Genomic DNA, 13,203 nt, shown 5'->3' with positions numbered 1-13,203 from the left:
GGTGGTGGTGGTGGTGGTGTTAGTGTGTCTGCTGCAAACGGTGAGTGGTCACAGTTTTAAAAACTCCAGCAACACTACTGTGACTGATCCGTCCAAACAGTGCCTTTGATTCAGTTTAACTGCAGTAATACAGAGAGCACGCGGTCGGTGGAGCTGATAAAATGGAGAGTGAGTGCAGAAACATGGAGGTCATTTTAATGTTATGGCTGATAGGTGTGTATTACTATTACATATGAGCAAATTGTTGTAAAATAATTGTAGTATTATATGGTATGTTCATATGGGGTGGGACTTTTATTGGTGTTTTTGAGGCGCACCCAGCACAGCAGGGGGCGCTGAGAGCTTATGTTTACAAGAGGCGGAGGGAAAGTTCAAATTAGGAGCTCGGCCGTTTTCGGCACATTTCTGTGTCTTTATTTCTTATTTGATCAGTTTAAAGTTTATTGTATGTGGAGTTGAAGCGGATATGTCTATAACCCCGTGTCTGTTTGGCAAATGGAGCGAGGACAACAACAGCATCGTCAGAAAGTGGAAGGTAACACGGGCTGTGTTCCAAGCTGTTTTTACCCCCTACAAAGTGCACTATATAATTCTAAAAATAATAGCCCCCCGCACACAAACATAAAACTGAACGGTATCTTATGTATAAAACAGTCATTCTGAAACCCTGCTGTGTGTAGATACTGTTTTTGGTGAGAAGGACCAGAGTTTCTAACTCACCTAGTGCCCTATTTAGGGAGTAGGGAGCTTTGTGAGACGCGGTTCTGCTAGCGTTTTGATTAATAACCAATTGCTGTTTTAGTATTAAAGTTACAAATTATCACATGAAGTATATTTATAATTATTATATATTTCAGGAATTTGAAAAACGACGCCAGCCAAATCGAGACCTAAACAAGCAGTGTTACACCGAGCTCCTTAGACTACAGAAAAAAATACAAGGTACAGGACTTTTATTACTTTTTTGACAATATAAATTGACCTGTTGTGGTCACCTTCTCATCTAGCACTTCTTCTGAATTTATAGGTGTTAATAAAGACTTGGTTAACCTGTTGCTGTGAGGATTTTAAAGTGTTCAGCCGTATAAACATTAGTGAGATAAACCACTCCAGCTCACTCAGAGTACAGTCATTACAAGGGGTGTGTTAGTCTTTAGTATAATTCCCAGATGAAAACCAGTAAACACACACACATACATACATATATACATACAGAGGTTGGACAGTGAAAGTGAAACACCTGGTTTTAGACCACAGTAATGTATTAGTGTGGTGTAGGGCCTCCTTTTGTGGCCAATACAGCGTCAGTTGGTCGTGGGAATGACATACACAAGTCCTGCACAGTGGTCAGAGGGATTTGAAGCCATTCTTCTTGCAGGATAGTGGCCAGGTCTCTACGTGATGCTGGTGGAGGAAAACGTTTCCTGACTCGCTCCTCCAAAACACCCCAAAGTGTCTCAATAATATTTAGATCTGGTGACTGTGCAGGCCATGGGAGATGTTCAACTTCACTTTCATGTTCATCAAACCAGTCTTTCACCAGTCTCGCTGTGTGTATTGGTGCATTGTCGTCCTGATACATGGCACCGGCTTCAGGACACAATGTTTGACCCATTGGATGCACATGTTCCTCCAGAATGGTTCGGTAGTCCTTGGCAGTGACGCGCCCATCTGGTACAAGTATTGGGCCAAGGGAAAGCCATGATACGGCAGCCCAAACCATCACTGATCCACCCCCATGCTTCACTCTGGGCATGCAGCAGTCTGGTGGTACGCTTCTCTGGGGCTTCTCCACGCCGTAACTCTCCCGGATGTGGGGAAAACAGTAAAGGTGCACTCATCAGAGAACAATACATGTTCCACATTGTCCACAGCCCAAGATCTGCACTCCTTGCTCCATTGAAACCGACGTTTGGCATTGGCGTGAGTGACCAAAGGTATGGCTACAGCAGCCCGGCCGTGTGTATTGACCCTGTATAGCTCCCCACGGACAGTTCTGGTGGAAACAGGAGAGTTGCACATTTAATTCTGCAGTGGTTTTATGTGTTTTGGACACAATCCGGGTCAGCACCAGAACATCTCTTTCAGACAGCTTCCTCTTGCGTCCACAGTGAATTCTGTTGGATGTGTTTGGTTCTTCTTGGTGGTACGCTGACATTACCCTGGATACCGTGGCTCTTGATACATCACAAAGACTGACCGCCACACAGCCTCGTGGTCCTGGGGTTGTTTTGCAGTCCCTGGCTGTGTTCATTGTCTGTAAGGGGCTTGGTGTGTTCTCCCTGTGTCTGTGTGGATTTCCTCCTGGTGCTCTGATTATATCCCACAATCCAAACACACTTTGGAAGGTGGATGGGCTTTGAGAGACTGGCCACGCTTGTGACTGACTGGGACTGTGTGTGAAATTGTGCACAGGTGTGAGTGAGTGATGGACTGCCACCCTGTCCTGTGTGTGTTCCTGTCTTGCACCCAGTGATTCTGGGTAGTGACTGTGAACAGAATTGTTGTGTACTTTAAAAAGTGTTGGTATTGATAATTGAATATCAGCCGTGGATATCCTGTGTGTCCAATTGAAAAAGGACAATAATACGGTCATATATTCTCTTATTTGTGTCACCGTTTGTTCTGTCTTCTCTAAACACACAGGTTTACCAGCAGCTGCAGAGCAACTTCGTCTTGAAGTCACTGTTTCATACAACGCCTTGCTGTTTTCCCTGAGTTTCTCCAAATCAAATGAGACACAGGATAATCTCACCCACAGCCTGGTCAGAGGTACTCATCTGATTCATCTGTAGTAAAGTCGTACAGAGCATTTCCAAAAGCTCCTTTTGTTAATATTCATGCGTTCATCCGTTGTGTGTAACACAGAGCGTTTAATGTAATGCTTTCTTTATAATTCTACAAACCAGAACCAGAACAACCAGAAGTTTGTTTTCCACAAATATGTGATTTGCAGTGGATTTTTAAAAAATGGAGATAGAAGGTTATGTCCTGACAGTGACGACATGCTTTTCATCCTTTGTGTTTTTTAGCTTTAGAAGCTGTGGGTGCTCGGGGAGCGTGTTCTGACCCGGCCACGTTGTGGCAGCATGTGCTGAAGGCTCTGGGTGGTACGGAGTTTGTGCCTTGGATTGAAAAGTTGCTGCTGATCCAGTGGACGATCTGGCTCTCGGAAAGTCACCTTGAAGGAACCCTTCATCTGCTTCAGCAAATTCATTCCACAGTAAGAAGGGGCTCACAGAGGGTTCTGCTCTGGAGGCTAGAGACAAAGTAGTGTTTGTAAATAATAATATTACCCTGAGAAATGCCTCACAATTACAGCTTCAAAGTCATTACAGCTCCACTGAGGGAGAATATAGCCAATGTCGTTGGTACCTCAGGTTCAGCACTGCAGAAATAGCGCTATGTAACTTTTGTAGGAGGGAAGGAAACCACATCTGCTCACTCCTCCCTTTAGGACAGTGCTTCAAATGTGAATGACACTCTGCAGCTTTAGGGGAGCCCAGGAGAAAAATACCAAATCTTACCTAGTGTTCCTTTAAACAATGTGGTTATGATTGTGGCAGTTTTAATACATAGTGGAACTCACATTGTCACACAGCGTCCTGTGTCACTGATGAAGGACTAGAGGACTAGCGACACACATTGTGCAGCGACAGATGAGCTACTGTCTCTGACTCTACATCTACAAGGTGCACCAACGAGGGAGGAGTGTCTCACAGAGTGGACAGAGAGTGGACACAGGGTTTAAAAACTCCAGCAGCACTGCTGTGTCTGATCCACTCTACACCAGCACAACACACACTAACACACCATCACCACGTCAGTGTCACTGCAGCGCTGAGAATGATCCACCACCACATCACACCTGCTCTGTGGGGGTCCTGAGCGCTGAGGAACAGGGGGAGAGGGGGTATAGAAAAAAATGCAAATGCAGCAGGTTTGCAAAGCAGCTACTCTCAGTTTCTGATTGTTTCATGGCCTTGTGCCATCTGTTTTATCTAAAGGAAGTGAAATGTACTGTCAGTGTGGTTCATTTTTGAATGACTAGTCAGAAGTGTTTTAAACAGGGAAACCTCTGTAGTAGCTTCAGTGGCCTGTTCTATTAAAGCAGTGTTTCTGAACACTCGTTCACTAATGCTGTGACTGGGCTGATGCTCTCAGCAGTTATATCACCATTAAATATGCATTGGAATTAATTTTGGAGGAAGTGTTTGATGAGCAAGCACAACATTTGACCAGATGGTTTAGCATCATGTCTGCTTCCTTTAGAGACACCGATCCTTACCGAGTCCTCGTGCTGCAACAACAACAGATTTAAAGAGGAGGATGTTCTCCCCCTTTTCCAGTGACCTGTTTTGGTCAAAGTACCACAAGGATCTAACCCCACAGCAGTGTTCTCCCACTGTGTAAACAGCCCTGTTCAGAACGCCCGCTTTCAGCACCTGTTCCTTTAAATGATAATGAGCCGCTCGCTGTTCACCCCGACCCCGAGCGCACAGCAGTGAGGAGCGAGGAGCAGAAGCTCTGGTTTTTTAGCCGTTTTCACTCTGTTTTCTTTCTTCTCCGTTTTTACTCACTGCTCTTATTTCTCTGCGCTCGTTGTGTCTGTTTCGCTGAGTTTAACCTCGTCTTTGCGCTCTCACATAAACACGGGTCCATAATCCGGAGCAGAATCAGAACCGCTTTCCTGACTTAGTGTTTTTTTTCACAGTGTAAGAGTTGGTGGGCTCCAGATCCCAAAAAAATGTGCACATGCACTGAACAGAGGATTTCCTTTTTAAAATGTCCCCTTTTAAGATGTAAAAGCCACCTGCACAGAGTAAACCCTTGTTATGATGTTAGCTCTCTTATGGAGGATGCAAAAAAATAACAAAAACCTGTCATTCCCTGTTCTTAATAAGGAGCTTGCGTACTGAGAAGCAACAACCAGTTTTCACTTCCCTTTGCACCATAACATTCCCTTTTTTATTATTATTTACTGATCAATGAGGGACCTTCCTTTCTCTGGTTCCTTCTCCTCAGAATAAGACCTCATCTGCAGGGGATCTGCTTGCGGAAATCCGACACCTCACCTTCTCTGTCCAAGAGGACGCCTCCCTGCTTGTTGCCGTGGCAGCCAAGGACCTCAAGGACCTTCTACTTATCTGCACTTTTATTTCCAAAGGTACGCTACCCCCAACACCCTCATAATGTGGGAACATCAGCTGCTTTAAAGGAACACTAGGTAAGATTTGGTATTTTTTATCCTGAGTCTCCCCCCGAAGGTAATTCGTTTTTACAGCACTGTACTGAAATCAGTGGAGAGGGGGTGTGTTTTCCTACCCTCTTCCAAAAGTTACATAGCTCAGTTTCTGCAGTGCTGAGCCCAGAGAAGCAACAACAAAGGCTTTATTCTCCCTGCTACAAGTCAGTAATGCATCACAGCCATTTTGAAGCTGGAATGTTTAGGTAAAAATATTACGTAGTGTTCCTTTAAGGTGCATGCACTCCACAGAAAAGCACATGAAATTGGGATGTGAAATTGTGTTCTCTGTAGTGAAAGAGCACAGTCCAGATGTGAGTCCCTAACATATATCCAATGTCTGTGTGGCTGGATGCCTTCAGATCCTCACAGAAATGTTCCAACATCTTTCCAGAGTGGTAGAAGCTGTTCCTGTAGTAAGGACTGTCTCCATACTAATATCCTTCCTTCGAGAAGGTGTCCACCAAACATCATGTCTTCACTGAGCACTTTATGGACATTAACACATTGAATTCACCTGCTGTAACAAGTAAATAAATGATCTGTGTTTCAGGGGTGGAGCTGATGAAGGAGGAGAATTATGCTGAGGCTCTTTTGGCTTTTCAAGAAGCGTCCATTCTCCCTTCACCCAGAGCTGCGCTGGCTCACGTCCACACTCTCACAGGCCTTAGCTTCACTAAGCTGGTAAGAAGTACAGGGATTAATAAAGTCCCTCGTTTACTGTACGCCGTTAAAGCAACAGTAGGTAATATTTATACCTTCAAATTACAGCTTCAAAATCTCTGTGATGTTTCACTGAGCTGTGATAGGGAGAATAGAGCCTGACTTTGTGACTTCAGGGTCAGCACCTCAGAAACTGCATTCTGTAACTTTTGGAGCAGGGTAGGTAACCACTATCTTACATTGCACCCTGCCTGTCCAACAGTGTTGGATTACACTCTAGAACTGTAGGGGGAGCTCAGGAGCAGAAACACCTAATCTTTCTTGTGTTTCTTTAAGCTTCGAGTTAAGCACTGATTACCCCCCACTCTTTTGGAACCACTGGACTAGTGTGTGTTTCTGTGTACACTATCAAGGATGGGTTAAAAAGTCCTTGGGGCTTCTCTGGGTGTGTGTTCACAGCCCCTTGTGTGTGTGTGTGTGTGTGTACATTATAAGGTGATTAATAAAGCTTCTCCTCCTCAGTGTGTTTTCTTTAACTGCTCTGAATGCCGCTGTATGTCCAGGGACGGCCCCAGTCTGCTCTCCAGTGTTATAGGAAGGCCTTGGAAGTGGACTTCAGCTGCCATAGGGCACTATATCAGAGCTCACTGGTGTACAGACAACTGGGCAACAGTCATGCTGAGATAGAGGCTCTGCTCCTTCTTCACTCTGTAAGTGATCTCTACCAGATTTCATTCAAGCTGATTAACCCCTAAGAGCCCAGACTTAGTTCACCATGAAGCCAAATGATGAGAAATATAAAACAGAGCAAAGAAGAAACATGGAGCACATTTATTTCCCCCACATTTCTTGCCTTATTCTGTAATTATTTAGGGGTTAAAAACCCAATATAACAAACATCACTTCAACCATTTTGTAACTTGTATTTCAACGTGTTGTTCCTGAAACAGGACCAGAGCGTGTCGTGTGTGACACAGGAACAGCTGAATAAAGCATTTGAATTATTAAAAACGTTGGAACGCACATTTTAGAAACAAAAGTATACTTTTAAAATGAGCATTTCTGTGATCTCCATGTCCTCATGAAGCACACCGCCACGCTGTAAATAAAGCCATGCATACACACACTCACACACACACTCACACACTGTCATGTGACTACACCCAGGATGTTCAGCACATGTCACTTAGGGACATCAACATTTAAGGTGAAGGAGTGTTTGTGACACACACGTCACCACGAGCTAATTCTGTATCGCTGTTAGGGCTGTGCCTTATTGTATCATGCGCAATAATATCGCAGCATGATATTCTGACTTTTTATGTAATGATGTCATGCAGTTACTCGTAATATGGCATACCTTCATTGCACGAGTCATTTACACATAGAACTCTGCTCCAAAAGACGAGTGACTTCAGTCGTGTGGAGGTGGTTTGGAAATGGATTATTAATATTTTATATATGTTTTTTACAATCACCAAGAAATATAATTATCACCAGAATACCCTGAAATATCATGATATTATTTTAGGGCAATATCGCCCACCCCTAATCGCTGTAGATTCTCACTCTAGTGAACTGTACTATTTTTACTGAGATTCAAACATATTGTGACCTTTTACAGTCGGTTCTGAAGCCCATTTCAGAGATACAGCCAGTGAATATTTTTCTTATTGCCTGTTTTTGTACACATTTTAAAATCTGCTGATTACATCAAGATCACTCGGGTTTATTTCCGGTACGGACTATAGTCCGAGGGCAGCACAGTGGGGCAGCAGGTTAGTGTCGCAGTCACACAGCTCCAGGGAGTGGTGGTTGTGGGTTTGATTCTCGCTCCGGGTGACTGTCTGTGAGGAGTGTGGTGTGTTCTCTCTGTGTCCGCGTGGGTTTCCTCCGGGTGACTGTCTGTGAGGAGTGTGGTGTGTTCTCTCTGTGTCCACGTGGGTTTCCTCCGGGTGACTGTCTGTGAGGAGTGTGGTGTGTTCTCCCTGTGTCTGTGTGGGTTTCCTCCGGGTGACTGTCTGTGAGGAGTGTGGTGTGTTCTCCCTGTGTCTGCGTGGGTTTCCTCCGGGTGACTGTCTGTGAGGAGTGTTGTGTGTTCTCCCTGTGTCTGTGTGGGTTTCCTCCGGGTGACTGTCTGTGAGGAGTGTTGTGTGTTCTCTCTGTGTCCGCGTGGGTTTCCTCCGGGTGACTGTCTGTGAGGAGTGTTGTGTGTTCTCCCTGTGTCTGTGTGGGTTTCCTCCGGGTGCTCCGGTTTCCTCCCACAGTCCAAAAACACACGTTGGTAGGTGGATTGGTGACTCAAAAGTGTCCGTAGGTGCGAGTGTGTGAGTGAATGTGTGAGTGTGTGTTGCCCTGTGAAGGACTGGCGCCCCCTCCAGGGTGTGTTCCCGCCTTGCGTCCAATGATTCCAGGTAGGCTCTGGACCCACCGTGACCCTAAACTGGATAAGTGTTACAGAGAATGAATGAATGAATGAATGAATGAATGAACTATAGTCAGAGCTCACTTTATAAATACCTAACAGTTGTGGTCTATAATTGAGAGAAGTGGGCTTCATTTAAATCCCCTGGACTGGCTGGAAAAATGTGTGCAGGTGGAGTGCTGCACCTGGAACACTGGAACAGCACTTTCCCATGAATCATGAATCCCTGCTCAGTTCAGTAGGAAAAGAAAAGTGACTGTGTTCTTCTTGTGTACTGTTCACAGGCTGTGTTATTGCGCTCTGAGAGAGACTCATCAAGACCACCACCCCCCCTCATATCCCTTGACAGGCTGCTTGGGAGTGAAAAAATGGCTTCCATTAGCCAAACCCCCTCACCTCTTCTGATACTCCACACTCTGGCACACAGATGTGTTCACAGTGACAGGTAAGATTACAGTCAGACACATCTGGAAGAGACTGATCTGTTTATACTGATGAGTTAATCGAGGAACAGCTGGTTATTCGCCAATGTGCTTTTTTTTCTTTAACAGGAATTCAGAAGCTGCAGAGTTTTATCTTGACCTCTTGGCCTGTTTACAGTCGGACGCCAGACCCTGTGTGAGTAGGAATATGAATTGTAAGCTCATGAATAGACGTGCTGTCAGTGTCTACATTAAGCCTTTATGATGTATCCATAGGTATTCAGTGGTTTGGTGTGAAAACATTCTTATTTAGAGTTTAATAAAACATTCCTACAGTTTTATAAATAATTTGCTTAAACAAAAAATAATAAATTATTCATTCATTCATCCATTATCTGTTTTTGGACTGTGGGAGGAAACCGGAGCACCCGGAGGAAATCCACGCAGACACAGGGAGAACACACCACACTCCTCGCAGACAGTTTCCTCCGGTGTGTTCTCCCTGTGTCTGCGTGGGTTTCCTTTGGGTGACTGTCTGTGAGGAGTGTGGTGTGTTCTCTCTGTGTCTGCGTGGGTTTCCTCTGGGTGACTGTCCAAAAACACATGGTGGTAGGTGGATTGGTGACTCAAAAGTGTCCGTAGGTGTGAATGTGTGAGTGTGTGTTGCCCTGTGAAGGACTGGCGCCCCCTCCAGGGTGTATTCCCGCCTTGTGCCCAATGATTCCAAGTAGGCTCTGGACACACCGCGACCCTGAGCTGGATAAGGGTTACAGATAATGAATTAATTAATTAATGGGGCTGAGGAGTACGTCGCTGGGTTGGTCTCGGTTTGATTTTCTCGTTTTCACTTTGCCCTTTTTGCAGTAAAGTCCTAATCACTCACGTCTGTCTCTAGCCTTTGCTAGGGTTCAGTAATAAGCTGAAACTGGGCTTTCTTTAGACGTTTTTCACAAACACTGGGAGATCGCGTTCCCTCCCTGGAAATAAGAAGCGGGGGAACGCTGCAGCAGCCCTTCTCTTACAGACTGAACTACTGTAGCCCGTGTTGTATTTATTTATTTTTAAACACAGTTATTATTAAAGCTTAATTATAAAAACCGTAAAACATTATGTAGTTTACACGTGAACATTTCTCAGTTGCAAATGTTCAGTTATTAATTAATTTAAATAGTAATTTTTTTAAGGTCATCTGGCATCCTACCACTCGCTGCTTCACACCACAGTTTGAGAACCACTGGTGTAGCACCTCTCAAATTTGGTTATTGAGCCTGGCAACGTTAGAGGCTTGTACAGTTACTGCAGATCACCTTGTTCCATTACCAGAGCACTGTGTCTGAGCGCCTGTGGACATAGTGGGTGCCCTATATATTAGCCCCAGTTGTTTAGTTATGAGGGGTGTCGACCAACCTTTGTTGTAAAGTACATTTCACCTCCTCTGTCTCTGTGAACACTGAAGCCATCAGGCCCCAAAAACCAGCGCAGAGTCCGACTCCACTCACAGACCCTAATCACCTTTGTTTATTTGTGTGATGCAGGTTTCTACAAGCGATGACCTGCCTTTCCCAAGAATCCCAGTCGTCTACCTAGAAGCAGCATTTGCAATGTTAAAAGCCCAAAGGTCTTGGGATGTTCTTGCTATTTGTGATGAGGTCATTGCCAAGACAGCAGACCTTGTCCCAGAGAGACTTCTCCTTGAGCCGTGTGACCGTCTGGGACACACTACTATGAACCTGGAGTCTGATCCTGTGGGGGACAAGCTGGACTGTGTGCTCTGGTCTGGAGCAGCTTACTTCCTCCAAGGACATGCACATCTACAGCTCAAAGACACGAAAGAGGCACTGAGCAGTTTCACCAGGTGCAGCACATTTTACCAGGTCCAGCACACTGATCTTGCAGACTGTTTATTTCAGTGCTCTCACCTGAAACTCTTTTCTGTTGTCCTACATTTACAGAGCCATCAATCAACTGGTGAAAGTGTTTGTGAAACAGGAAGGTCAGTATTTATTGTCTCCCATCAGCTCCATTTCTCTTCTCTGCTCTTAACACTTAAGTTCAAAATATTGCAACAGAGCCACAGTATTTAGATCTGATTTTAACAAATATGCTTTTAGATGTAAAGTTCATAAAACAGCGTAAAACTCACTCACTCATTCATTCATTAATTGTCTGTAAGAGCTTATCCAGTTCAGGGTCGTGGCGGGTCTGGAGCCGACCCGGAAGGGGTGCCACTCCTTCACAGGGTGACACACACTCTCACATTCACTCATACACTCACATGGACACATTTGCGTTGCCAGTTCACTCATATGTACTCACTTAAACATATACTACATGTTGCAAGTCCCTCAGGACCCCCACAGAGCAGGTGTGATGTGGTGGTGGATCATTCTCAGCTCTGCAGTGACACTGACGTGGTGGTGGTGTGTTAGTGTGTGTTGTGCTGGTGTAGAGTGGATCAGACACAGCAGTGCTGCTGGAGTTTTTAAATAATCTGGATTGGTATTCTCCTCTTTCAGACTGGACAGTGCACACTCCAGGAGAGGCAGCAGATCATAAAAATAAAGTGAGGACCCTGGAGGTTCTGAAGGGGCAGACACTCGGAGGCAGAGGATTGTGTTTTGCAGAGAGAGGCCAGTTGAAAGAGGCTCTGAGGGACTTCCAGCTCAGTCTTCAGTCTTCTCCAGGTGTTCAAGCTGCTGACTAATTTTTCACTGCTGTAACATACACCTGACAGTCCACTGTAATGTAACTCCTGTCATATTTCAGTGCCGTCTCCATGTGTTACATTCAGTTTTGCTTTAGATACCAGCAATTACAACCCGGATTATATGACTTCCGTTTGGATGGGTGTTTATAAGTTTCCTTTCTGAGATAAGATTAAGCCTTTAGTCTGTTTGTTAACCTCAGCACAATTAAAAGTTGAGTGTCGTTACATACAACTCCAGCAATAGCTTCATTAGATTCCAGTTTATAAATGATAACCCGTTAACCCATTACTGTGCACTGTACAGTGTAAATGTGAATGACAAAGTGTCTGTCTACAGTGTGTTGGTCACTCTGATTTCTTAGATCAGTTTGGAGTCATTAAATGTTAAATCCGATAAAGAGATCTGGATTGTGACTGATTAATGGGTTTACTTTTCCTCTGATTACTGATTCCCAGAAAACTCTAAACACTAAATGCTTATTTTAGCACTTCAACTGTGAAATGGTGACAAATTACACTTATTTAAATGGGACACGCTGTACCCCTGTTTCCACAAGTGAAGACAAGATGAAACAACACAGCGATTTCTCTCCCTGTGCAGGTAAACTCAACACTTCTTTTGTTTACAGGGGGTAGGAACACTCAGATGTGGCTGGTTGAGATTTTGTGGAGGCTGGACCGTAAAGAGGAGGCAGCTGCCGTGTGGAAACAAACCAGCAGTTCCTCAGATTCAGTCACACTAGTGTAAGCTACTGAATCAGATTAGTTCTACAGATGAATATATAGTACAATGTAAATGTCTCTGTTTTTTAAAGATAAATAACTCCTTGAGTTTTTGTTTCAGAGACCTGCCCCTCTATCTCCAGGCATGGAAAGAGGATGCCATGCACCTGGACCACAGCAGCCTCAATAAGAAACTGGAGGACTTCACTTGTAGCTGTGATGTAAAAACACAGACGTGAAACATATGAACAGTCCGTTATCTGTGTTGCCTCTGAATGTTCTCCTGTCTATTCTGGTTACACATGCACTTTTTCTGTTGTTTTGTCTGCTGTAAATACTGGAGAAATAAACATTTGTATGAAAGATGTTTTCCTGACAGATATTTGGTCCTGTTTTATCGTACTGTAAAATCTGTTTTCTGACCCATTATAACGTTGCTATGGGGGTTAATTAGCAAGTTAGTAAGTCATAATAATGACAATGATTCTCGTTTCAAACTAAATAGTTACAATCATGAGAAACTTCCTTACTAAATGATTGTACATGAAATATTACACTCAGTAGTCCATCTGTGGCTTTGCATATTCTTTTTAGCCCCTTTCACCTTGTTCACTCAGGACCCCCACAGAGCAGGTGTGATGTGGTGGTGGATCATTCTCAGCGCTGCAGCGACACTTATGTGGTGGTGGTGTGTTAGTGAGTGTTGTGCTGGTGTAGAGTGGATCAGACACACGAGTGCTGCTGGAGCAGCAGTTTAAACACTTCATTTTCCATCAGACACAGCAGCTCCTCTATCGCTGCACAGTTTGTGTTGGTTGTCCTTTAGTCCTTCATCATTGGACGCAGGATGCTGCCTATAGCAAGATGCTGAATTGGTGGACTATTGTTTAAAAAACTCCAGCAACACTGCTGTGTCTGATCCACTCTTATCAGCACAAAGTCAGTGTCACTGAAGTGCTCAGAAAGATTCACCTCCCAAATCATACCTGCTCAGTGGGGGTCCTAAGCTGAAAAACGG

General features: G+C 44.4%; 1 protein-coding gene across 2 annotated transcripts; it reads left to right on the top strand.

Annotated features, from left to right (window-relative positions):
- Positions 1-346: 346 nt before the first annotated feature.
- On the top strand, positions 347-12,581 carry LOC136677129 (Fanconi anemia group G protein homolog). Of its 2 annotated transcripts, XM_066654550.1 has the most exons (14): positions 347-535; positions 858-942; positions 2,647-2,772; positions 3,033-3,223; positions 5,026-5,167; positions 5,799-5,929; positions 6,472-6,618; positions 8,618-8,778; positions 8,885-8,951; positions 10,291-10,610; positions 10,708-10,748; positions 11,272-11,439; positions 12,092-12,206; positions 12,307-12,581. In XM_066654550.1, exons 1-14 carry the CDS (start codon positions 467-469, stop codon positions 12,422-12,424), a joined length of 1,881 nt encoding a protein of 626 aa, XP_066510647.1. In that variant the 5' UTR covers positions 347-466; the 3' UTR covers positions 12,425-12,581. The 2 variants fall into 2 exon arrangements, with proteins under 2 accessions (XP_066510647.1, XP_066510648.1); XM_066654551.1 differs by lacking the exon at positions 6,472-6,618.
- Positions 12,582-13,203: the final 622 nt, after the last annotated feature.

Source organism: Hoplias malabaricus, chromosome X2 (genome assembly GCF_029633855.1).
Source record: "Hoplias malabaricus isolate fHopMal1 chromosome X2, fHopMal1.hap1, whole genome shotgun sequence".
NCBI lineage: Eukaryota > Metazoa > Chordata > Actinopteri > Characiformes > Erythrinidae > Hoplias > Hoplias malabaricus.
This window is presented reverse-complemented; position numbering and strand designations above follow the sequence as displayed.